This window comes from Danio aesculapii, chromosome 13, assembly GCF_903798145.1.
Source record: "Danio aesculapii chromosome 13, fDanAes4.1, whole genome shotgun sequence".
In the NCBI taxonomy this organism is placed as follows: Eukaryota; Metazoa; Chordata; class Actinopteri; order Cypriniformes; family Danionidae; genus Danio; species Danio aesculapii.
The window spans coordinates 33,345,958-33,371,532 of record NC_079447.1 but is presented as its reverse complement, the minus strand read 5'-3'; the positions used below and the strand labels follow the sequence as shown (position 1 = coordinate 33,371,532).

The 25,575-nt window shown below is 36.2% G+C and overlaps 2 protein-coding genes across 2 annotated transcripts; both read left to right on the top strand.

The window, feature by feature from the left end:
- Positions 1 to 473: 473 nt before the first annotated feature.
- On the top strand, positions 474 to 11,421 carry npm3 (nucleophosmin/nucleoplasmin, 3). The gene is made up of 5 exons (XM_056471583.1): positions 474 to 638; positions 870 to 955; positions 9,973 to 10,092; positions 10,557 to 10,650; positions 10,733 to 11,421. Exons 1-5 carry the CDS (start codon positions 566 to 568, stop codon positions 10,846 to 10,848), a joined length of 489 nt encoding a protein of 162 aa, XP_056327558.1. The 5' UTR covers positions 474 to 565; the 3' UTR covers positions 10,849 to 11,421.
- Positions 11,422 to 14,712: 3,291 nt separating this feature from the next.
- Positions 14,713 to 25,107, top strand: arl3a (ADP ribosylation factor like GTPase 3a). Its single transcript, XM_056471606.1, has 6 exons — positions 14,713 to 14,744; positions 17,993 to 18,136; positions 18,324 to 18,440; positions 20,048 to 20,098; positions 20,281 to 20,466; positions 22,587 to 25,107. Exons 1-6 carry the CDS (start codon positions 14,742 to 14,744, stop codon positions 22,632 to 22,634), a joined length of 549 nt encoding a protein of 182 aa, XP_056327581.1. The 5' UTR covers positions 14,713 to 14,741; the 3' UTR covers positions 22,635 to 25,107.
- Positions 25,108 to 25,575: the final 468 nt, after the last annotated feature.

Here is a 25,575-nt window from a genome sequence, read left to right as displayed (position 1 = left end):
TCCTTGTGTATATATGATCACAAAACATATGGACAAAAGATTCCTGTTCCATGAAAAAAAAATAAATAAATAAATCACGAGAATAATCATTATATCCAAATTAAATCTCTCTAAAACCTCTTTAGCTGGATATACACAGTAAAATGTTAAATATAACTTCTTTCACTTTGTTATTAATACATTTCATAAGAACACCAAACTTTTTTCCAATTTATATTTATGAATACATTGGTCTATTTTAAATTATTATATATAACTGTATCACTGTTATAATATTTCTAATATATTTATTAGTATAACTTTGTTTAATAATACCAATATCTCCTAAAAATGTTTTCTTTAACATATTTTCCTTCTAAAGATTTATTTCCATACTCTCTTATAAAATGAAGAAGCTGTTAGTAAGACTCATAGGGTAACTGCGCTTTTATGTCCATGCGGATGACGTCATGATTCCTGCGACGTTATTTTGCGTACGCGTCACGTGTGTTTTGAAAACGCGACGCGACCTGCACTGTGGATATTTTCCCTCTATTGAAGCGATATTAATTCCGTTTGAACAGTAATGTCGTTTGTGGAGGACGAAGCGTCAGACAGTGGAGTGGACTCGCGCTCGCGGCTGGAAAGCTACGTGTTCAGTAAGACCCATTGCGTGATTTATACGTTTAATAAGCTAACACACGTGGTGCACTTGCATTGTGAGAAATGTCTGAAAATTGTTGCCAGTGACGATTAAGATTAACAAACACACCCCGGATTACTGTGCAGCAAAATGTTGTTCATATTTAATCGATTTCTGAGTTTACTTATATAATCCATATGTTAATTGCACGGTTTAGTGTTTAATTCTGTGGTTTTGTGTTCTTCAGGTTGTGAGTTGTCTTCTGGAGTGCCATTTTACACATTTCAGGCAGATGAAGATGAAGACGTGGAGCATTTTCTCGAGCTTAGGACGGTTTGTAGAGTATTTAAATATTTATTGAATATGTTAAAAACCTTTATATCTCACCTTTCCTTTTTTATTATACTTTTCCATAAAGTACTAGTAAATAGGGACTTAACCCTGTTATATCCAGAAGCAGACATACACATTTCAGGAAACACAATCCAGGCTTCCAAGTGGGAGGGACTTTCACCGCTATAGGTTAACGCTATTAATGGCTCGTTTCCACTGACTGGTACGGTACGGTTCGGTTTGGTACGGGTCACCTTTATCAGGCTTGCGTTTCCACTAACAAGGGTACCCTTTTGGTGGGCGTGGTGTACGACAGAAAGTTTCAGTCGACGTCATTCTAGCTCGAGGAAATGTCTACAATAAAGCTGTATGGGTCGTTCACATATCATATGAGAAGCACTTCTCACAAAACAGATGCTTTACACACATAAATACTTGTGTAGAAATGTTTATTACTAACTTTTCAATGAACATGAGTTGATTATAACTGCAGATCAAAGACAGTGCGAAGCAGCCTACTGTAACGTCTGTAATTATATTAAATAACTAAATAAATGAACATATATAAACACATACAGCCCCTTACAGTCTCCGATATGTTCCCAACTACAGAAGAACTACATAAAGTAGACATTTCGCCCGTATTTAATGTGCTCCTTTTTTCCCGGCTTCTCCTTTGTTTTTTCGCGCTTCACTCTCGCGTTTGTCAGTGTCTGACAGGATCGGGTTTCAAAAGCACATCAATAATCAAGCGCAGGTTATTATCATCAGCTCAAGAAGTTTGTTATTTCAGATATAATGTTAGACGCGCGGCGAGCGCAAGCAAGAAAGCGAAACCGCTCGCGCCTCAGACTGGCTCGTAAAAAACTACGGGGCACAGAGTAAATCTGCTCTTCTTCTTGGATTTGTGGCTGTCCATCAAGACGACGACAAGGTTTGTTTGAGCCCAGATCGACCATGGCTCGTTATTATATGTATTTATGATTCCGCTAAAATCTCTCGCTGTGTTTTTTTAAACATGGCGGGTTTGTTGTTTTCATTCTGGCTTGTTGCGTAAGTGAATGACGTATCTCTGTAAACCAATAGCGTTCAGCTGCGCGTGTGGCTCCGCCTTTTGGTACCCTTTCTCGTGTTTGGTACCCTTTCGAAAGGGTGCCGAAAAAGTGGTACGGTACGGTTCGGTTCGGTACGCTTTTTGACAGTGGAAACGGCCATAAAAGCGTACCAAACCAAACCGAACCGTACCGTACCACTCAGTGGAAACGGGCCATAAGGCTAGAAGTGTTACAGCTGCAGTTACTGAGAATGTGCGCAGAAATATAGCGTCTTTTTTGTCACTGTACAAAATTAATTCATGTTTTATTTTTCATTACTGTAAGGGGTAGGTTTAGGTTCGGGGTAGGTGTAATGGCCCATTTCCACTGAGTGGTAAGGTTCGGTACACTTTTATGGCTGTTTCCACTGTCAAAAGGTACCTAAAAGCGGACTGTACTGTACCACGTTTTGGGTACCCTTTGCAAAGGGTACCTAGCACAACAAAAGGGTACCAAAAGGTGGAACTACACGTGCAAGCAACTGGACCCTGGTGGATTACAAAGATGCGTTACTCGCTACTGCAACAAGCCAGGAAAATTAAAACAATGAAACCACCATTTTTAAAAACACAGCTGGGACATTACACTGTAATACTAGATGCATATAATAACGAGCCATGGTTGACCTGAGTTCAAACAAACCTTTCATCGTCTTGACGAACAGCCACAAAGCCAAGAAGAGCAGAATCTGCCATGTTCTGTTTTTGTTTTACAAGGCTGTCTAAAAGTGTAAACAGTTTCACTTGCCGTCGCTCGTGTATATTTGAAATAACAAACTTGTTGAGCTGATGATGATAGCGTGCGTGTGATTATTGAAGTGCTTCTGACATCCGATCCTTTCAGAAACTGACAAACGCGAGAGTGAAGTGAGAAAAAAAGGAGCAAATGATTCTTTCAGCAACCTAAAACATGAACAAACTGCTATGTTTAACTATTATCATCACCTTATGGACTATTATGAACTCGGAAAGACGGAATTACTTTCTAACAGGTGGTTACACAAGCTGGCGAAGATTAAAGAAACAGATGAGAGGTTTGCACTGACTGTGAGCTATATGTTGCGTGTTTTTAAAGCCGAATAAGGACTAAATAAATGCTGTGTGTAGTTTTTCTGTAATTGGCAGCATATCGGAGACTGTAAGGGTCTGGATGTGTTCATATATGTTGCATTTTTTTATTTATTTTATATAATTGCAGATGTTACAGTAGGTTATTTTTATCATTGATCTGCAGTTATAATCAACTCATGTTCATAGAAAGGTTAGTCATGAACATTTATACATTGTATACACAAGTATTTAAGTGTTTTAAAGCCTCTGTTTTGTGAGAAGGGCTTCTCATATGATATATGAACGACCCGTTCAGCTTTACTTTGACATTTCCTCAAGCAAGAATGTCGTCGAGGGTTGGGGTAGGTGTTGTGACATTAATATAACACAATAGATTGAAACAACAAACTAAATATCTCCCCATAAACTACGGTCAAAATGGTATAGTTTATTATTGACAAAATATAAATAAAATGAACATCATAAAAAAAATCTAATTATGCATTTGTAGTATTTTGTGCATTGTTAATTAATATGTACATAGGCCAATAAATCACATCGACATTCTTAAATTCACATCGGGTACCATAGGTGGTGATAATGCTCCTAAGGATTTAGTTGCGATATGAACAGAAAAAACAAGATGACAATCCGTCATTGCCCATATATGGTTCGCCCTGCCTAGATTGTGTGGCGGGAATTGTGTGTCCTGAAAGGTGTGTGGGTTTCTGCGGGTCTGCAGCTGGATATATAAACTTAATTTGGAGATATATCCTTAGTTTCATCAAATGGAATGATTTTTGGTGACAAATTTTGTTTTGAGACATATTTTTAGAAAATGCTTTGAAAATTTTTTTATTTTAATTATTTAAATAAATTTTTTTTTTACACTTTCGTTATGTTCGGGCTGTTTTTGCCCCAATGACTTCCATTATAATCACATTCTTTGATTGCAAATCCATGACACCATACAATCATGCATTCTTGATTGTTCGTGTTTTTTCCTGTTGGGAAGAGTTAAATTTACAAATTTTTACTCTTAAGCATTATTTACAGTGCATAAAAAGCTTAGTTGCTGGATAAAAATTGTATGATTATATGACATATATTAGATTAGATTCAACTTTATTGTCATTACACATGTACAAGGTAACGAAATGCGGCTTAGGTCTAACCATTAGTGCACTATCAGCAAGTGCAGGATATATCTATAATTTAGAAAGTGCAATTATAGAAAACGATAGTGATATTTACAGATGGATGTACTATGAACATTATATACAGGTTGTATTAACTATGATCAGAGATTTACAAGATATGTCTGTCACACACACACACACACACACACACACACACACACACACACACACACACACACACACACACACACTATATTTGCGCACTTACCTTGATATGTTTGAGAAAATAAAAAATAAGAAGCTCAGCTCTAAGAACATGGTAAACGTAGTCAGTGTATTTTTGCATGCACATTATAATCTTCTATTTTACTCCATATAAAAGCCAGAAACTTTTTTGCACAGGCCCATCTAAAGGGTTAATACTGCCAACTGATGATCAACTGTATAAATGAAAAGTTTTACATCTTCCAAACAGGGAAAAACAACGACTGCGTCCGAAACCTCATACTTCCATACTATACAGTACGCTAAAATCAGTATGCAAGCCAAATATCAGTATGCGAGAAGTACCCGGATGACTTGCTACGTCCGGCGAGATTCTGAAGTGCGCATCCCATGCATGCTGCGCTATCCCATGATGCCCCGCGAGCGAATTCATGAATAGAGTGGAGGAACTATGACGTCACCTTGTAGGCTAATCGGCTGATAGCATTAAACTGGTTCCCTCGATAAAATCTCTATAGGATTTTCGAGTATTGCAAATAATAAGCTCTGTGTTCAAACACTGTTCTTTACACTTACATGTTTTGTCCAGCCGGATAATTCTCACACGAAAATACAACTTTTAGGACTTTTGGATTTTGGCCTAAATGCAAACGCAAGAACTGAAAAGCTAACATTAGGCTACAAACGAACTATAGTGCTTTCGGGGCACTTGCCTGTGACGTCAGCACCACCCTGCTACGGACAACTTTTCTATCTTATTTTTTAGAAATAATGTCCATGACAGAGTTTATATTATAATCCACGCTCTATATTATAAACAAATAAATACGCAAATACACATAGACCTACGTGCCTTTTGGATCGTTTATACGTGGGAAATACATCTGTTTTGCTTTAAGGTTGTTATAAACGTTTTAAAACTGTATTTATAAACGTGCCTACATAATATTATCATAAGACACATTTAAATAAGTGTATCGCTCGCGTGCACACAGCCCGCTTACCTTAACAGACGACAGAAATGAGGCCGAGGAGCAAGTCTATCAAATGCCTGCAAGTTCCATCATGGACACAGAACAACATTCAATATTTTTTATGTCACGAAGTAGCCTATACAGTCACATATGCTATACATTTTAAGGAGGAGTGTAAATACTGCAGTTATGACAGAGTTAAATGTGTTCAGATGAAGAAAAAACCGATGAAAAAACACTTGATCACGTTAAAATGACAGTTAATATGTATGTATTTTTACACATTTATTGACACGTTTGCATTACTGAGAGCAGGAAGGAGACATGCTGCACTGGTAAGTTGTATCCCCATATCTTTAATTAAAATAAATGATGAAAAATGATAAATATTTAATGATACATTTTTAATAATTATTAATTATAAATAATTAATATTTTTTAATGATAAATGAAAAACACTACAAACTATAATATACTATTTATGAAAATACTTAAATAACAGAGAAATCCAAATGCCTAAAACACAAGCAAGCTGCGCTCCAGACGACTTCAGCTCGATGACGTATAATGTCTCCGACACCGCCTGTAGTCCCATTTAGCAACTTGATAGCAACCGTCTTTTTAAAGAAGCGTAACCGTTTTAAAAACTCAAGAGTGTGATGTAACTGATGTGTTTTATGTCGTAGAATAAAACGTGAAAGTATATTGAAGTTGTGTTTGCCACGAACCTTATTTAAGCGATTTAACTGAAATGCCATTGAAAAAAAAACATTGACTTTGGGTTAAGGGAACCGGAACTGCTAAAATGCTAACTCGCTTCTGGGTTTTTGCATATAAATTGACGTCATAGTTCGTCCACTCTCAAAGTGATGCAACTGACGCAGGTAGGTCACGTGACAATGACAAAATGGTGGATGTAGTATGTGCAAATTCCATTCATGCTTTTCACATTCATACTGTATATAACGCACTTTTCTAATGGCAGAGTAGTACATTTACATTCAAATGCAGTACCTACTGAGTAGTAAGCGGTTTCGGAACGCAGCCAACAACAGTCAAAAATGCATTACTATTTGGGGTCATGGCTTTGCAATACAAAATGTAATTATAATGGAAGTCAATGGAGCAAATACAGCCACGAACATAACGAAACGGTAGACAATTTGAACAGTGCACAAGGATTAATGCAGAAGCAAACCTCAAATAGTCTCAGGATTTTGGGGGATTTTTTTATTTGGATTTATTGTGGATACCAACAAAATATTAAACAATGTTTAATGAGTGTGTTTTTGTGATGCTATTTTAGCTGGTTTATTATTGTCACGGAATAATAAATATGACACTAAAACTGCCAGTAGGGGACAGCAATTCTGTCTTCTGATTTATTGAATCATTCAGTCAATTAATATGTGATTAGTTGCATCATTTCTTTGAAGGATTCATTTAAAACTGCTGATTTACAAAGAAAAGATGCAAGTGGCTTTCTTTATGAAGGGATTATTGAATCACTGACGTATAAATTCATTATGGAATGAAGTACCACTGTGTTGCCCTGAGAAAAACGGACAATATTGTGTCTAAAATGTAACTCGCACAATGATAACCTCTTGTTTGTTGCTCTTACATGTGATAGCCAGCATAAATATTGCTTAACTACAACCACAAATCAGAAAAAGTTTGGATGGTATGGAAAACACACAAAAAAATGTGATTTCTAAATTTAATTTGGCTTAAATTATTCAATTAATTTGTATAATTTTGACTTAAATTACATAGTTTCATTGCAGACTGTATGAATACAAAATAGTTAATGTTTTGTCCAGCCAACTTCATTTCATTTGTAAATATACAACCTTTCCTCTCATTCAGACCTGAAACACATAAACAAAAATACATTTTCCATACTTATTCTGATTTGGGGTTGTACATTTATATAGAGTCTGATAGACTCTATTATACAGTAATTGCATTTGATTTCTCAAGTTTGCTTTCTGCAAAGTGAGTGACAGTTGATAATGTCAGCTTTACACATCATGATGAATTGTTTCATTGTTTGGTGAATTCGATTTGAACATAGCGTGGTATCTTATTGGGAAATCTTCCTCTCTCGGACACAATTTCAATTGCATGGATGTCTGTTGAAATAACCAAAGTTTGCCTGCAGAAATTCACTGAACAATGGTTAAATCTGTTGTTCCCTTTGAACTGCTGTCTGCACTCTTTTAAATGCAGTGCCACAATGCCCACTATTTATCAACTACTCAACAACCAGTGGAGAGAACGACCATATTTTTGCTTTTGACATAGATAAATATCAATATGATTATTTGCATATTTTAAATGGTTTATTATTTTATATTGGGTTTGACAGTAAAGATGTATGTTTAGTAGGAATGCACAGTTTTCATTTCTATAATAATAATAAAATTCATTCATATACTTTTCAAATCTATTACTTGAAAAAATAATATGCATAATTAAAGCTACCATGTCTAAGTGACACATCAGCAAAAAGCCACCAGCTAGGCATGGAGTAAGGGTTGTTGCTAGATCGGATATGGTTGTGGCTGGAAGTTAACGAGAATTATGTCTATTATTTATTAAATTACTCGATAAATTGTATTTTTTAACGTCTGCCCCTAACCCTAAACCCAACCGTCACAGTACTGTAAAAATATTAATTATTGTTATACAGTGTCATAAAAAAATGCTGCTAAATTGATGTGCATATTGCACTTTCCGCCGGCCGTGTGTCCGATCTAGACTTTAACTGGAGTAAGGTGGTTGAGTAAATTTGAAAAGGCAACGAAATCCTGAATGTTGGCCACCAATTGCAATCATTTACAAAACTGTGGCTTTTGCTTTGGGGCTGTCCTTGTCAAATTTTTTTGTATTGTCAAGTGTTTGTTGTATTGGCTTTTTGTAGTTGCTGTTTGACTTTCATCTGATAATCTTCATACATTTAGAGATGGCAAGACTACAGATGATTTATGATCTACTGCCCCTTTCCATTACGGCTGCATTTTTTTCTTTATTAAAAAACACTGCAGTCTTATGTTCTCTTTAGCACTACATTAACCATTTTACAAGAGCTAATCTATCGGCTTAAAGATATTGGGCAAATTTGATTATCAGAGCAGTAATAATAATTAATAATAAAAATAAAAAAAAATGTTTATTTTCCAATATATGATCAATTCTAGCCAAACACCCTCTGGCTCCAGCTTTTACAGTAGCCATGGTCCAATTTCTTGCTATTGGTCAAATTGAAAGGTGATTGACAGATTCAGTAGTAAGGACCCACAATTCATTGTTTCAGCTTCATTATCGCAATGTGTGCATGTTTGATAGTCAAGAATCGTACACAGGGTTAAAATTTTCACTCATGCTTAACTGCATTTTTCACGAGTTTTTGGCATTCAAACACATGCAAGTTTTACTAAGGATGAGCAGAGTGAATATGTAAAATCACTGCCTGAAATTAGATTGGGGGCGTCAAACTCAACCTCATTCATTCATTTATTTTCTTTTGACTTAGTCCTTTTTTTCTTCAGGGGTCGCCATGAACCGCCAACTTATCCAGTATATGTTTTACGCAGCGGATGGCCTTCCAGCTGCAACCCAGTACTGAGAAATGCCTATACGCTCTTGTATTCTCACACACGGCCATTGTAGCTTATTCAATTTGCCTATACCGCTTGTCTTTGGACTATGGGGGAAATCGGAGCATGCAAACCAGAAATGACAACTGGTCCAGCTAGGGCCAGCGACCTTCTTGCTGGGAGATGACAGTGCTAATCACCAAGCCAACGTGTGTCCCCCCTACACATTTACCTGTAGTTTTTAAAGTCTAATCAGGTGTGTTTAATTAGAGTTTAATTAGAAAACTGTGCAGAGCTGCGGCACTCCAAGAACTGAGTTAGATGATGCTTAATGAAAAATAGAAATGCCCCTGTAACCATAGTGGCACTGCACAACTTTGTGCTTCTGATACTCGCATGTTGCACAGAAGCAGAAGTCACCCTCACACTTTTTCATTATTTATTGCATACGCATTTTCACTTCTGTTTAACCTCCTCTACTACAGCACAAAAATACCCGGTCAAAAGTTTACAGGAAGAAGTTACATGCTATGAAATAAAATTAAACCATGTGAAGAAAAGCATAAAGCACTGTTTACATCATTTGTGTCTTTGCACTATTGTATTTATCTGTGCCTGTAATTTGTTTATTATAATTTGCTGCAGATGCACTATCCTACAAAATCTTCCCAATCAAAATAAAATGGTGAATTTTTTCAAAAAGAGCTATTCAAATCGTCTGGTGAAATTACATGCACATCACAATATATGGTGCAAAATGTCACGATGTCAGTATTTTTCCAATGTCAAACATCTTTTCAAGGAGGAAAAAATCCAAAGTTTAAAATTTCCATATTGTGTTAAAAGAATTGATTGTTACACACAAAATCACTTTTAAGATTTGTGTGACCGGCGCTTTTAAAGGTATGACCATATACTTTTCTTTTGTCATTAGATTTGTCTGGGTGATGGTGCCAAAGAGGAGAATAACGTGGTGGAAGTGACCGCTATGAATCACCAAGGAAAGAAAATATCAGTGCCTGTAGCTAATCTCAACATTACTTGCCTGCCGATGGTAATGATGTGAATTTCAGCGTTACATTTTTCTGTTAATATTGCAACAGAAACTAAACATGTTCTCGTGGAATGCCTTATTTTTAATGTTATCAGGCAATGATTTTTATCTGGAGAGACTTTAAATAATATATATATTTTTAATGTGAATCTTTGCAAAATTGTTCAGTTTTTATCAAATGTAAACCTTAAACTGTTTATTTTTTATCTTATGTTATTATTAGTAGTAGTATTTATGTATTATATCTTATATATTATTTATTGATGTTGATGACTTTTTATTATTAAAATATTTCTATAATTATAGAAAAGTGTTGTTTATAAAATGTTTTTTTTCACCATGGTATAGCCAGAGAAGTTGATAGGGCAATAAACCCTATAAACTATCAATAAACAAACTATCTATCTCAATTTTTCTGTTATAATTTTCCGATCAGTTTTTTTTAAATGTCTGTTCGCACTCAGGTAAGCCTCGGAGAGTTTGAGTTGATGGCTCCTGTCACACTGCGTCTGAAATCCGGATCTGGACCAGTGACTATCAGCGGCTTACATTTAGTTGGTAAGGAATAAAGCAGCAGCCACTCTCTATATCAGCCTTTTCTTTGATGTTGTAAATGAATAAAGCTAATTAGTTATTTCAGCCACAGAGAACGAAGAGTCTGAAGTATCAGATGAAGATGACGACGACGATGATGAAGATGATAGTGAGGAGGAAATGCCCTCAGTCAAACCAGCCAAGAAAAAGCAGAAGCTTTAAGTCTCATAAGATATGATTTGAGATCTTTGCATCAGACCTTTCCACATTTTTCTACATTAGATTTAATGTTCTTCTGTGCCACACGTCTGAATGCGGTGTAGACGTTAAAGGAATTTTGTACTGTCAGATGTTGAATCAATACAGCCAGCATCATAAACATCTCATGCTCTGTGTTTTGTTTTTGTTAAACTGTTACTAATGTGTATGTAAGTAACTGCCCTCATTATACCTCCAGTTGACTCTGTTAGAGGCACTCTGGTGTTTACAGTCCTGTCACCATGGTGTCAGTGAGACACCTTTCACCTTGGCTTGATTTTTAGATGTACAGTCCCTGAAACACTGAAAGATGCGGCGGACAGGGAACAGCCTGTTAATCCGCATCTGCCTTAAACACCAGCATATGATATGATGTACTTTTTTGGCAATCTGGGTTTTTAAATTTTAGTCACTATTGAAAGGACTGATATAACTTTGCATGGTGTGTCTGAAGCCGAGATCAGTCAAGGACTTGCCATTTTTGTATTTTTACAGATTTACTTACAGATTCTGTAAATAAAATTTGTTTTAATAGAATCTCTGTTGTTACTTCTCTCAAAAGATCACTTAATGACTGGCAAATTCAGCAGGGTGAACAGGGTGTGCACTTTTGTGTTACCGATGGATGGATAGATGGGGTGACAGACTGACAGACAGATATAATACAGATAGGATAGTTATGTATAAAATGATCCTGGTGGTTTTTCAGTATCATAAATGCTTTAATCTGTGGGTCTCAAACTCAATTCCTGGAGGGCTGCAGCTCTGCACAGTTTTGCTCCAACCCTAATCAAACACAGCTGATCCAAATAATCGAGTTGTTCAAAAGAGTCTGAACACCTTGATTAGTTGCATCAGCTGTGTTTGATTAGGGTTGGAGTAAAACTGTGCAGAGCCGCGGCCCTCCAACAATTGAGTTTGAGACCTGTGCTATAATCATTATTGATAAATGATCAATTTATCACAATATTATGTAAATATTTTCGTCAATAGGTTCAGTTTAATACAAAATACGCATAAAGAAATCTGAGCACAATAGCAAGAGTCTAATATAATGAAGTTATAGTTTAACCTAAAGTTAAATGTTGTCAAACTGAATACAGTTTCTTTATTTTTGTCATTTGTTGCTTAGGTGTTAGATGAACACTGGCTATTTCTAGTTATTTATGAGTAGTTTTTCACCGTGTAGCTCAAGACCGGTTACTCACTGCAGGCCTAAGCTTCTTCAGTACCTGCATGGGAAAACTGAGTTGCTGTTGGAATTGGTGTTAGTGAGGCCAGCAGGGGGTGCTCAACCTGCAGTCTGTGAAAGTGAAGTGAAGGGGACACTAAACTGTCAGACGCCATCTTTTTTGATGAGACGTTAAACCGAGGTCCTGACTCCCTGTGGTCATTAAAAATTCCATGGCACTTCTTGTAAAGAGTAGGGGTGTAACCCAGGTCTCCTGACCAAATCCCCTTTATTGACCATTACCGATCATGGCCTCCCAATCATCCCCATCCACCAAATTTTCTCTATCATTGTCTCTCCACTCCACCATTGGCAGGTGTGTGGTGAGTGCACTGGCTTTGTTGTCCTGTGGCTATCGTCGCATCATCCAAGTGGATGCTGCACACTGGTGGTGGTATGGAGAGACTTTGCCAGTTCTCCCCGTGTTGGCATGGGTTTCCTCCGGGTGCTCCGGTTTTCCCCCACAGTCCAAAGATATGTGGTATAGGTGAATTTAACAAACTAAATTGGCCGTAATGTGTGTGTGTGTGTGTGTGCGTGTGTGTGTGTGTGTGAGAATGAGTATGTATGAGTGTTTCCCAGTAATGGGTTGCAGCTGGAAGGGTATTCGCTGTGTAAAACGTATGCTGGATGAGTTGGCGGTTCATTCTGCTGTGGTGAACCCTGATGAATAAAGGGACTAAGCCAAAGATAAGTGAATGAACGAGAAAACCATTTAGGGTTGCCAGAGTTAAAGCCATAACTGTGAGAACTATAAACTCACAATGCAAAGAAAGCTAGTATTGTTGAGAAATTATGCTAACAAAAGTTATGTAATGCTGAACGAAATGCTGTTACCATAACTATTGCTTTACTATCACAATTCATATTTATTTAGTTAACATAAACAAATATCAAGTAATGCTTAACAGATGTCTTGTTCATTATCATGACATTATAATTCATGTTAACTATTACATTAACAATAACTAATGCAACCATTTTGTAAAGTGTTTGGGTACATTGTACAGTTATTTGACTAGTATGTGAGCCATGTTTACATTTTGACATAAAACGTCCACTCTTGTGTGTCTGTAAGTATTTGTTACAAAACAAACATGAATTTAAATATTTTATAACTACAAAATGAATATCAAGTAAAAAACAATTTATCTGTCTTATTTCATGTATTGTAATAAATTTATTATTTACTTATTATTATCCAATGCAATAAGCAGCTATATACAGTTGAAGTCAGAATAATTAGCCCCAACCCCCCCCCCCCCCCCCCCCCCCCTGAATTATTAGCTCCCCTTGTTTATTGTTTTCCCCAATTTCTGTTTAACGGAGAGAAGATTTTTTTTCCAACACATTTCTAAACATAATAGTTTTAATAACTCATTTCTAATAACTGATTTATTTTATCTTTGTCATGATGACAGTAAATAATATTTAACTAGATATGTTTCAAGACACTTCTATAGAGCTTAAAGTGACATTTAATGGCTTAACTAGGTTAGTTAGGTTAAACAGGCAAGTTGGGGTAATTAGGAAAGTTATTGTATTATGATGGTTTGTTCTGTAGACTGTAGAAAAAAAAGCTTAAAAGGACTAATATTTAGAAGGAGAAGAAAAAAATATTATCAGACATACTGTGAAAATCTTGCTCTGTTAAACATCAATTGGGAAATGTTTAAAAAAGAAAAAAAATTCAAAGGGGGGCTAATAATTCTGACTTCAACTGTAGATTTTATTTATTGTATATGATGTGCTCTAATTTCTGTGCTCTAAGTGTTTGTTTCAAAAGCAAACATTAACTAATATCTCATTACCTAGTAAAACATGTTATGGTTTATTAGATTGATCAAAATGAATATCAATAAAAAACGTAAGATTGATAAATGTTGATGAATGTAGAAAAATGTAGATTAAAAATTAATTATAAATATCATGTCTTTAGTACAAATCATATTACCATTCTCGAGACAGTGTATATGCTATGAACCCCAATGGATTAACCATATATGGTTAGCCTCACTTCCTGCCTAGATAGTGTGTGTGTGTGTGTGTGTGTCTAAAACGTGTGTGTCTGCAGCTGGATATATCTCAAAAAACGTACTGTGAGATATAAGCTTATTATAAAATCCTTAAAAGGATAGTTCGCCCAAAAATGAAAATTCTCTGATCATTCTCTGATCTCACCTTTTACTTGTTTCAAACCTTTTTATTTTGAAGTAAGCGGTAAATATCTAACCACTGACTTCCAAAGTATTGGTTTATTCCACTAAGGAAGTCAATGGCTGCAGGTTTTAGGCTTACTTCTTTTCTGTTAGAAAGAAACTACTTTGGAACCACTTGATAAGGAGTAAATAGTAAGCAAGTTATCATTTATAAGCCTAATAAAGTCTTGACTTTAAAGCAGTCAAAAGGTAAGTTGCAATGTAGGCAAAATGTTTAAATGTACCTTTTAATATATTCAGTTATGAACACATTTATTTTCATACTTATGTGCTGATACAGAAAATGACTGGAAACCCAGTTGTGAAAGGACAACGGCGGCTCCTTTAAAATGACGCCACCAGCAAGTGATGTCACTTAACTCCCCCTAGTAACCGTCGTCGGCGTCTCGGAAGGTACTCGAAGAAATATGGTGAGCAGTTGTCGCTCTCTAGTCCTGTCTTTGTGTTGTTTGTTATGAATTGAGATTTCGAAACCAGAAGTTGGCGCGTGAAGTTTTGATCATTAGCCGAAGTGTCGTGTTTTCTGTAGAGATGAAGGCTGATGTATAAGCGGGGCTCAGTCTCAGTTCCATTCCTGTTACCTTAAGTTCATTAAGCAAATCTAGTCAAGAAATTATAATACAATAAACTAAGCACAATTCTGAAATCCAGAGCTGCTGTGTTTCAATCGATCTTCTGTGTGTGTAAATACATTTAATGTTACAGTAGTAGTGTTAATAAACAATTATTATATTTAGTCTCAATTGTTAAGCGACAGAAAAGACTAGAAAAGATTAAACCTACATATTTACTTCTATCAGAAAATGACAACGATATACAGTAGTCAACATTTGAAGTGTATCAAACCCTTTCGTCAAAGTTGTCCTAAATCTATGGACCAGCACTCATTCTTGTCTTAGGATGTTTTTAAAAAGGTTTTGTGATCCACTTCAAATGTGGAAGTACTGTAAATATTACTCTGAAAATTGTTCCAAGAAAATAAATGCATTTTCTAGCATAAATGTTTCCTTTCAGGTGAAAAAGGTGATCAAGGTTTTATTCTGCAGTAGTTTTAATACTTATGCTTATGTAAAATATCCGCTAGACCCCTGTATGTAAATTTTCTTACACTTATATAATTTCATAGACAATATAACATGAAGGAATTAATCTAGAAACACCCCAGTACAACATGTGTAACATTTTAAATAGCTATATATATCAGGGCTGGGTGATTTGGCATAAAATCAAAATCTCAATTTATTGAGCATTTTAACTCAATTACAATTAATGAACTATTTTATTTTATTTATTTATTTATTTTTGCCCTCATAGTAAATATGCTCACATATTACAAAATGAGAGATTTCTGAATGAAGGGTGCATTACTTGATTTTAAAATAATTGAAGGAAACACACACTATCTACTATCTATGCGTATTTATTGAACATCAATGTTGAACAACTGAATTTAAAACACACATTGCCTAAACCAAACTTTTCTTATAAAAAAGTTAATAAATAAGTTTTGGAAACTATTTTCAATGTTTTCAAAGTAGAAAAAATAAGTATTTCAAATAAAAATAACTCTGGCATATCCTGTAAATAATTTTTTAAACAGTGCATTCATTGCATCTGCTGTAAACAAATATTTAAATGTACAGTTGAATTCAGAATTATTAGCCCCCTGAATTATTAACCCCCTGTTAAGTTTTTCCCCCAATTTCTGTTTAGTGGAGAGGGGATTTTTTTCAACACATTTCTAAACATAATAGTTTTAATAACTCATTTCTAATAACTGATTTATTTTATCTTTGCCATGATGACAGTAACTAATATTTGACTAGATACTTCTATACAGCTTAAAGTGACATTTAAAGGCTCAACTAGGTTAATTAGGTTAACTAGGCAGGTTAGGGTAATTAGGCAAGTTATTGTATAACAATGTTTTTTTTCTGTAGTCTATCAAAATAAAATACAGCTTAAAGGGGCTAATAATTTTGACCTTAAAATGGTTTTTAAAAAATTAAAAACGGCTTTCATCCTAGCCTAAATAAATTACCTAAGTTTTTCCCCAGAAGAAAAAATATTATCAAACCAACTGTGAAAATTTCCTTGCTCTGTTAAACATCATTTGGCAAATATTAAAAAAAGAAGAAAAAATTCAAACGTGGGCTAATAATTAATTAATCTTAAAATATAATTCTAAAAAATTTAACTAAATAAATAAAATAGGTTTTTTTCCATTTCAAAATGAGATACAATAACAAGCTAACTAAAATTAATATCAACATTTAAATTGTGAACTAACAGATTTGGACTTGCTGATAGACTGGGACAGGGTGTGGTCTAATTTAATCCTAACTGTTAAAAACTTAGCTCATCTTATCCATTTTAAAGTCATAAACAGTACATATATAACTCCTTGTAAGAGGTTTAAAATGAAACTGCAGTCGAACTACAACTGTCATATCTGTAACACTTTATCTTCAGGTACTTTTCTCCATATGTTTTGGGAATGTCCAATTATTGTTGACCTGTGGTCTCATGTGAATTCTTTTTTGTCCTTTTTTCTAAAAGTTGGTTATGTGTCTAATCCTGGTTTATGTCTTCTCAATGATGATTCTAGTTTTTGTATAAGTACACTAAAGAAGAGAATGTTGTTTGCTGGTTTTACAGCTGCAAAGAAGGTAATCATACAAAACCGGTTTACGCTGCACATGTGTGCAAAATCATTTTGGTTTCATAGCCTCCTTAAAATAGTGATTTTGAAGGTACAATAGCTCAAATTAATAAGGCTAAACCTAGTACCATTGATGCATGGCAATGTTTTTCTTGCAACATTTTAGACTATATAAAGCATGGATCTCAAACTGGATTCCTGGAGGAACTCTAATCAAACACTTCAACTGATTCAACTAATCAAGGTGTTCAAGACTACTAGGAACTATTAAGCAGGTCTGAGTAAAGCTGACTTTTGTCACTTGACTTTTCTTCCCATAGACTTCCATTCATACGCACGCGAATGCGTCAGACTGGAAACGCAGGGTTATGCTTCAAGTTTTGCATGTTGCTGCGGTGCAAAGTTCAAGCTTGGTGAACTCTAACCTGCGAAATCGCATCACTTGACTGCGTGAGAACAATCGAGGATCAAAACAGGACCTCTCTGGACAGAAATTTAAAACATGGAGCAATCGCTCACTTTTTTAATGTCTAATCATCTTGTTTAATCCCGCCCCTTTTCACAGTGCCACATGACAGAATTTCGCACACACAAAGCCCGTTGTGACCGTAGCTTTAGAGGTAGTTGGAGCTAAAATCTGCAGAGCTGTGGCCCTCCAGGAATTGAGTTTGAGACCACTGATATAAAGGATTGACGATATAATAGTTTTTGTCTTCTTTTTTTCTCTTCTTTCAAATTGGAAAATTGTTGATGTGTCTGTTGCTCGCCCTTCCTTGTTTGTTTGTTTTTTTTGTTTGAATGTCATTTTTTTTTGTTAATCTAAAGACAATAAAACGTTGATTACCAAAAAAATCTACATATTATTTAGATTTTTTCATAATTTGTTAAATACGTTTTTTTCACTGAAAGAAACTGGTATTTTTCTCATCAATGTTCTGGTACAATCTTAATTCAGTTTTTGTTTGTTTGTATTTTGCCATTCTATGTTTATTCCAGGGTTTATTGTCAATCCTTCGTAAACTAAAAAGTGCCCCAGACCATGAGGTGCGCATTCTCCTCCTTGGTTTAGACAATGGTGGAAAGACGACACTTCTCAAACAGCTTGCTTCTGAGGATATTAGTCACATCACCCCAACGCAGGTAAAACACACAAAGGCCTGGGAATTATCTCTCTTTTGCAGAAACTACAAATTGCTTTGAAAAAAGGTGCAAAGTTTCTTTTACAGTTTTATAGCATAATCTCTTACATCCTTACACCTTTATTGTTCTCCCGCTTTCACACTGCACAATTTTGCCCAGTTGCTTTTAATTCTTCTGTCCTTGGCAGGGCTTTAATATTAAGAGCGTTCAGTCTCAGGGCTTCAAACTGAATGTCTGGGACATTGGAGGCCAGAGGAAGATAAGGCCGTACTGGAGAAACTACTTTGAAAATACTGACATGCTTGTGAGTGTTTCCTATGTGTTTATGAGTGATGCATGTCCACACCACTGAACAAAGTGTTCAGAATTTCATTACAATGTAAAGTAGCTGTTTATTAACATGTTTAATACACTCACCGTTCACTTTATTAGGTACACCTTACTTGTACTGGGTTGGACCCACTTTTGCCTTCAGAACTGCCTTAATCCTTCGTGGCACAGATTCAACAAGGTACTGGAAATATTCCTCAGAGACTTTGGTCCATATTGACATGATAGCATCACGCAGTTGCTGCAGATTTGTCAGCTGCACATCCATGATGCGAATCTCCCGTTGACTGAGGAGGCCATTTGAGTACAGTGGACTCATTGTCATGTTCAAGAAACCAGTCTGAGATGATTTGTGCGTTATGACATGGGATGTTATCCTGCTGGAAGTAGCCATCAGTAAATGGGTACACTGTGGTCATAAAGGGATGGAGGTGGTCAGCAACAATACTCAAGTCGGCTGTAGTGTTGACACGATGCTCAATTGATACTAATGGGCCCAAAGTATGCCAAGAAAATATCCTCCTCACCATTACACCACCACCACCAACCTGAGCCATTGATACTAGGCAGGATGGATCCATGTCTTCATATTGTTGACACCAAATTCTGACTCTACCATTCAAATGTTGCAGCAGAAATCAAGACTCATCAGACCAGGCAACGTTTTTCCAATCTTCTATTGTCCAATTTTGGTGAGCCTGTGCGAATTGTAGCCTCAGTTTCCTGTTTATAGCTGACAGGAGTGGCACCCGGTGTGGTCTTCTGCTGCTGTAGCCCATCGGCCTCGGTTGTAATGAGTGGTTATTTGAGTTAATGTTGCCTTTCTATCAGCTCGAACCAGTCTGGCCATACTCCTCTGACCTCTGGCATCAATAGGGCATTTGCGCCCACAGAACTACCACTCACTGGATATCTTCTCTTTTTCAGACCATTCTCAATAAACACTAGAGATGGCTGTGCATGGAAATCTGAGTAGATCAGCAGTTTCTGAAATACTCAGACCAGCCCGTCTGGCACCAACCACTATGCCACATTCAAAGTCACTTAAATCCCCTTTCTTCCCCATTCTGATGCTCGGTTTGAACTGCAGCAGATCGTCTTGACCATGTCTACATGTCTAAATGCATTAAGTTGCTGCCATGTGATTGGCTGATTAGGAATTTGCGATAACGAGCATTTGGGCAGGTGTACCTTATAAAGTGGCCAGTGAGTGTATACAGTATGTTAAAATGTAATTTATTGCTGTGATGCAAAGCTGATTTATACAGTAATCTCTTCAGTGTTGTGATCTTTCAGAAAATATTTTAATATTTGGTGCACATAAACATGTCCGTTATTATCAATGCTGAATACAGCTTGCATACTCATTTTTTAAAATTCAAAATATATTTTAAATCTTGAAATAGATATTACACATGTAGCAAACTGCCACCTGCAATTACTTGTATTCCTTCTTTTATTTTGATTTTAAGTCATAAAAAATTAATGGGTAGTTTATTTAAATTTCTTATTTTAAGGAATATTTCTTATGTACTAATTTGCTCTGTGTGATTATTTTTGACATTTTGGTTTGCATTTCAGATTTATGTTATAGACAGCGCAGACAGGAAGAGATTTGAGGAAACAGGACAGGTATATAATTTAGCAAACCTGCTTATTATTGCTTGTCTTGTGTATGCATACGTCTCATTCTTTCCACTATACAGTTCATTGCAGCGTCTGTATCCTACTGATTCAAAGAAAACTCAAAGAAAGAAAATGTGTAAGCTTCTACTTCCTAGTTGTTTTTGTTGAATTGTTCATGTGGTGTGCAGGAATTGGCTGAGCTTCTGGATGAGGAGAAACTTAGCGCTGTTCCTGTTTTAATTTTTGCGAATAAGCAAGACCTGCTGACCGCTGCCCCGGCCTCTGAGATCGCTGAGGGACTGAACCTGCACATCATTCGGGACAGAATATGGCAAATTCAGTCCTGCTCTGCACTTACAGGAGAGGGAGTCCAGGTCAGTCACTACCATAAAGCTGGGCTATGCAATTTGTTCCAAAAACATTTTTTGTTAAACTAGTTGAAAATGGTTTACATTTTGATTGCAATCTGAAATTAAAGTGGTATGTAGTGAAGAGATTTAGTATAGAAGCTATTTTATAAATAAAATTAAAGATGGAAAACTTTGTTATCTCGACAAAGCCACATGAAGTAGCATTTTTCTACCATGACTGGACATGTTGCTAGTGTGAATTAATGTTACTGTTTCTATCATGAATTAGCATGTTTCTAAAATGAATTTCCACGATGTTAGCATGAACTGACATGTTAGTAGTTTTTTTGATGAATTACATGCATTAGCATTTTGCCTGCATGTTTCCAACATGAATTATAATGTTGATTACATGAATTAGCATTTTGTTAACATGTTTTAGCCTGAAATAGCATGTTTCAAGCTGTCAAGAATGTTGTTACTGTTTGTCATTAATTAGCAAGTTTCTAGCCTAAATTAGTATTTTGTCATCAATTACTATGATGCCAGCATGAACTTTGAACTGACATTGTGATAGTATTTTTCTATGCTAAATGACATGTTTTTGGCATGTGTTAACGTTTTGTTAGCTTGAAAGCATGAACATGTCTTACATGTGCTGTCAGAAATGTTGGTGGTGTTTGACATGGATTAGCATGTTTCTAGTCTGAATTAGTACGTTGACATCATTAAGCATGTTCCTCATATTTTTAGCATTAATAGCTATGTTGCTAACATGACTTACCATGCTTTTACATTAATTAATTAGTGTTATTATTAATTGAATTGCCTCAGCTGGATCAGTTGGCATTTCTGTGTGGAGTTTGCATGTTCTCCCCATGTTCGCGTGGGTTTCCAAAAATGCGCTATAGGTGAAATGGGTAAGCTAAATTGTTTGTAGTATATGTGTGAGAATGAGTGTGTATGGGTGTTTCCCAGTGATGGATTGCAACTGGAAGGTTATCCGCTGTGTAAAACATTTACATTTACATTTAGTCATTTAGCAGACGCTTTTATCCAAAGCGACTTTAAAACATATGATGGAAAAGTTGGCAGTTCATTCCGCAGTGGCGACCCAAGATTAATAAAGGGACTGATTCGATTCAAGACCAACGACGAGATGATCCCAAGGTTTCCATATCCTGGACCAGGTCGTATCATGAGCAGCTACTGTGGGGGTCATGGAAGAGTGGAGAACATGAGACTGATTCCTGTTACGCTCCAGGGACAGACAAGTCTTAGCTAAGGCTAGGTTCCAGCCACCGCCGCTGAGACTGCAACTCTGCACAAGACGTTTGGCCATTGGAGAAATTAAAATGGTCATGCCCAACTGAGCCTGGTTTCTCTCAAGGTTTTTTTCCTCACTTTCGCCAATTATTGAATTTTTTTTCCCTCTCCGCTGTCGCCTCTAGCTTGCATGGGTTGGTATCGGTAGAGCTATGCATCGTTGGATTTGCTCTTCAGTGTTTGGACTCTCTGTAGTGATTTTTAAACCACACTGAACTGAGCTAACTGAACTGAACTTAAACACAACAAACTGAACTACACTGTTCCAATTTACTATGATCTTCTATGTGAAGCTGCTTTGACACAATCTACATTGTAAAGCGCTATACAAATAAAGGTGAATTCATTCAGCTTTGAAGCCGAAAAGAAAATGAATTAATTATTTGAATTGTTGCTAGCATGTTTCCATCATGAATTAGTCTGTTTATAGCATGGATTAGTGTTATAATTTGAATCAGTATGATTAAAGCATTTATTAGCAAGTTGCTATCAAATATTTGAATGTTGTTAGCACATTTCCACAAAATATCATGTTTAATTTTTAAGAATTCAAGCCAGTTACAAAAGATATGCAGCATAAAACATCAGATCAGTCTGAAGCAGGAGTTGCCATTATAAATTTGGTCTCAGAAGAAGAAGAAGCTTAAATAGGATTTCAGAATGTTGGCTTTGTCAAGCTTTGTTGGGAGCTTGGAAGGGAGGTTAGGATTTTGCTGTTGCATCTTAAATGCCTAGCCTAGCTTTAGTATTAGCTTAAATTTATTTTTCCATTATTTCCTTTGGATCTTCATTTCATTTAAAGTGTTTTCTTGTTTCAGGATGGCATGAGTTGGGTCTGCAAGAATGTTACTGCAAAGAAGAAATAGTGAGCCTTCTTTTAACCCCAGCAGGGAATGTGAAAAGCAAACTTTGTGGAGTGTGTGGATTCTTTATCAGCTTGTCCAGGTTAAAGGAGGTTAAGGGAGACATTTCTGACCCCTGACTCCTCTGAACTACTTCAGCCTCTGCCTCGATGCCTCAGCCACCAGGTCTGTCTCAGCACTGGCCCTGTTTCCACCTGGTAGTAAGCATTTTCAGTAATCTGATCTCAAGTGGTCAGCCGAGACATATTAACATTCACTCAAATGTGTCTCTTGTGACCACTTGTCTTCAGATTTTGTCAAGATCTTTCATTCTTATTTCATCAGACATTACATTACATTTGCAGGAGCATTTTATGCGGTGCATAAATACCGTTGCATGAACAAACCAATGTTACAAACGGGAAGGCAAGAGAATTAAATCTATGATTTTGATCATGATATGTGTGTTTTGGTACAATACCGTAAAACATGCATGCATCTCATAATGAACACATAATTAGTGGAGGAAAGTAAATAGTGTTGGACTACCTCAAAACTGGACAACCTCTAAACGTTTTAGACATTGTTTACGTCTGTATTTAGCAACGTCCACTTGTGTTTGCCCTTACAGGAAAATCATAGCCATTATGTCAAACACACATATTACTGTCTGTAATACTTGATACTGAGCAGTCTATCACAATATTTCAAGCTGTTTTGTTATGCATGGTTGTTATCACAGAATAAAAGGGCTTCATTTTGCAAGAACAACCATCATGAATATACTTTATACTGCTTATTTCACCGCTACTTGCCACAAAACATAAAAATTTGACAAAACATTGTTTTCAGCCATAATAGTTTTTTGATTATTTAATTAAACATAAAGCTGACAAAAATGTATGGCTGAGTGAAGCTGATTCAGTCACAAGATGGCACCAAACTGTCATAAACACCTAGCTGACAACAACGAAACATATACTAAGCATATATTAAGCTACGTATTATTCATTCACAGGATGGCTCCAAACAGTCAAAAACCGTGACATGACAGACAAGCAGATGCTAACTAATGTGGTTGTAAGTATATGGATGTAAAATCGTATTTACTGACGGTAAAGGTCATTTGAAGTTTCCGGATGAGCCTGTTTTATTTAGTGGTTGTTATTTCAGAATAACATACCTTGAAATGTCGCAACTGACTAATCAGAATCGAGTATTCAAGTAATTGAGAATTTGAGTGTATAAGCGATAACAACCGATGAAACTAATTACTCTCGCTCATCCGGGTACTTCCAATCCTCTTAAAGTGGAAGTGAAGCAGTCAGTTTACATTATTTTGTAAACTAATTTCCACTTTAATGAAAATATATTAGGCAACGCAGTGGCGCAGTAGGTAGCTGAAAAGAAAATGAATGAATGAAAATATATTAAACAAACTCGATTAATGTAACCATTTTGAAGAAAAGGGCATGTTTTACTATAGTATTTAGAGCTGGGGCACCGCCATCTTTGAATATAGCTGTGTCTGACATCACGGGGTTGGTTCCGTTCCCTCAGCTGAACAGACACAGTGGAAGTAAATGGGTTAAATTAGGCTTTGCGTCTTTATGTTCAGTCCACGAGGGGCCGATCACACAGAACCTTTTTGTTGACAAGAAAAAAAGGAGCTGTGCGCTTTTATTATATCCCTAGGCAATGACTGAATCAGCTAGGTATTAAGCGAGAGTGTTGCTGTTGATGTTAATATAATTTTAATATTTAATAATATTGTGATATTCAAGATTTGTGAGTTATAGAGCTCCGGATAACTCAAAACAGCAGCCACAAGTCTCTTCAACACCTTCAAAAGTCTTCTTTGTTGTCTTGACAACTCAAACTCTGCTGTCACCTCAACGGAAACCCCGCCTCTGCTTTCATTTGATTGGAGAATGAAAAAGACCCAAGTAACGTCACACGATTTTTCTACTCTGACAGTGCACGGCGCGCAAGGGCAAAAGCACAAGACACGTAGGGTGCATTAGCAGCGCGCAAAACGATCGCGGACGTTAGTAAATCATTAACAAAAATTCGCCTCTCGACACAAAAAGCGTGTTCGGTGTGATTGGCACCTTACTTCCACTGTATCTGTTCAGCTGAGGGAACGGAACCAACCCCGTGACGTCAAACAAAGCAATATTCCAAGATGGCGGCGCCCTTGTGCTAATAGCTATAGTAAAACATGCCCTTTTCAAAATGGTTACATTTATCGAGTTTGTATAAATATATTTTTATTAAAGTGGAAACCAATTGTAAATTGACTGACTGCTTCACTTCCATTTTACCTGTCAGAGAATACATTAACTTCCATATTAAGATTCTCATCTCTTATGCTGCTGCTTTTGACTGTTTGCCTCCATTTTGTGACTGAAAAATATGTAGATTAGCGTATACTCCATTCAGCCATTTTAATTTCTGTCAGTTTTGTCTTTAATTAAAGAATTAATAAACTACTATATCTTTACTGTATTCCTTTCAAAACGTTGTCTTGGAACATTTTTATGTGGAAAACGTTTTTTTTTACATTAAAAAACATCATTCCAAAACAGCTCATTTTATTTGTTTCACGTGTATTCCAAAGAAATTTGATTTTGATTTCATATGTGAAGCAACTGTGACTCTAATGTGGTTTTTTATTAAGAGTGAATTAACAAAAGTGCATCTTAAAAGATCAGTTTACTCAAGAAAGAAAATTACCCCAGAATTTACTCGCCCTGAAGTTTTCCTAGGTGTATTTGTCTTTCTTCTTTCACACACTCAAAATTGGATTATATTTAATAATATAATGGCTCATCCCAGCTTTGTAATTGCTCACAGAAGTTAACCCCCGCTTTTGGGCAGCCCTCTTCCGACCTCTTTATGCAGCCCAAAGGACCGAGCCGTCCCGGGAGACACCTGCAAATACCCAGAGTTGGACCATGGGCCA

Coding starts and splice junctions, on each gene's coding strand:
- npm3 (XM_056471583.1), top strand. CDS start 566: ATGTCGTTTGTGGAGGACGAAGCGTCAGACAGTGGAGTGGACTCGCGC. Junction 956..9,972: donor ATTTTCTCGAGCTTAGGACG/GTTTGTAGAGTA, acceptor TTTTGTCATTAG/ATTTGTCTGGGTGATGGTGC. Junction 10,651..10,732: donor CAGCGGCTTACATTTAGTTG/GTAAGGAATAAA, acceptor TAGTTATTTCAG/CCACAGAGAACGAAGAGTCT.
- arl3a (XM_056471606.1), top strand. Junction 20,099..20,280: donor GATTTGAGGAAACAGGACAG/GTATATAATTTA, acceptor TGTGGTGTGCAG/GAATTGGCTGAGCTTCTGGA. Junction 20,467..22,586: donor TTACAGGAGAGGGAGTCCAG/GTCAGTCACTAC, acceptor TTCTTGTTTCAG/GATGGCATGAGTTGGGTCTG.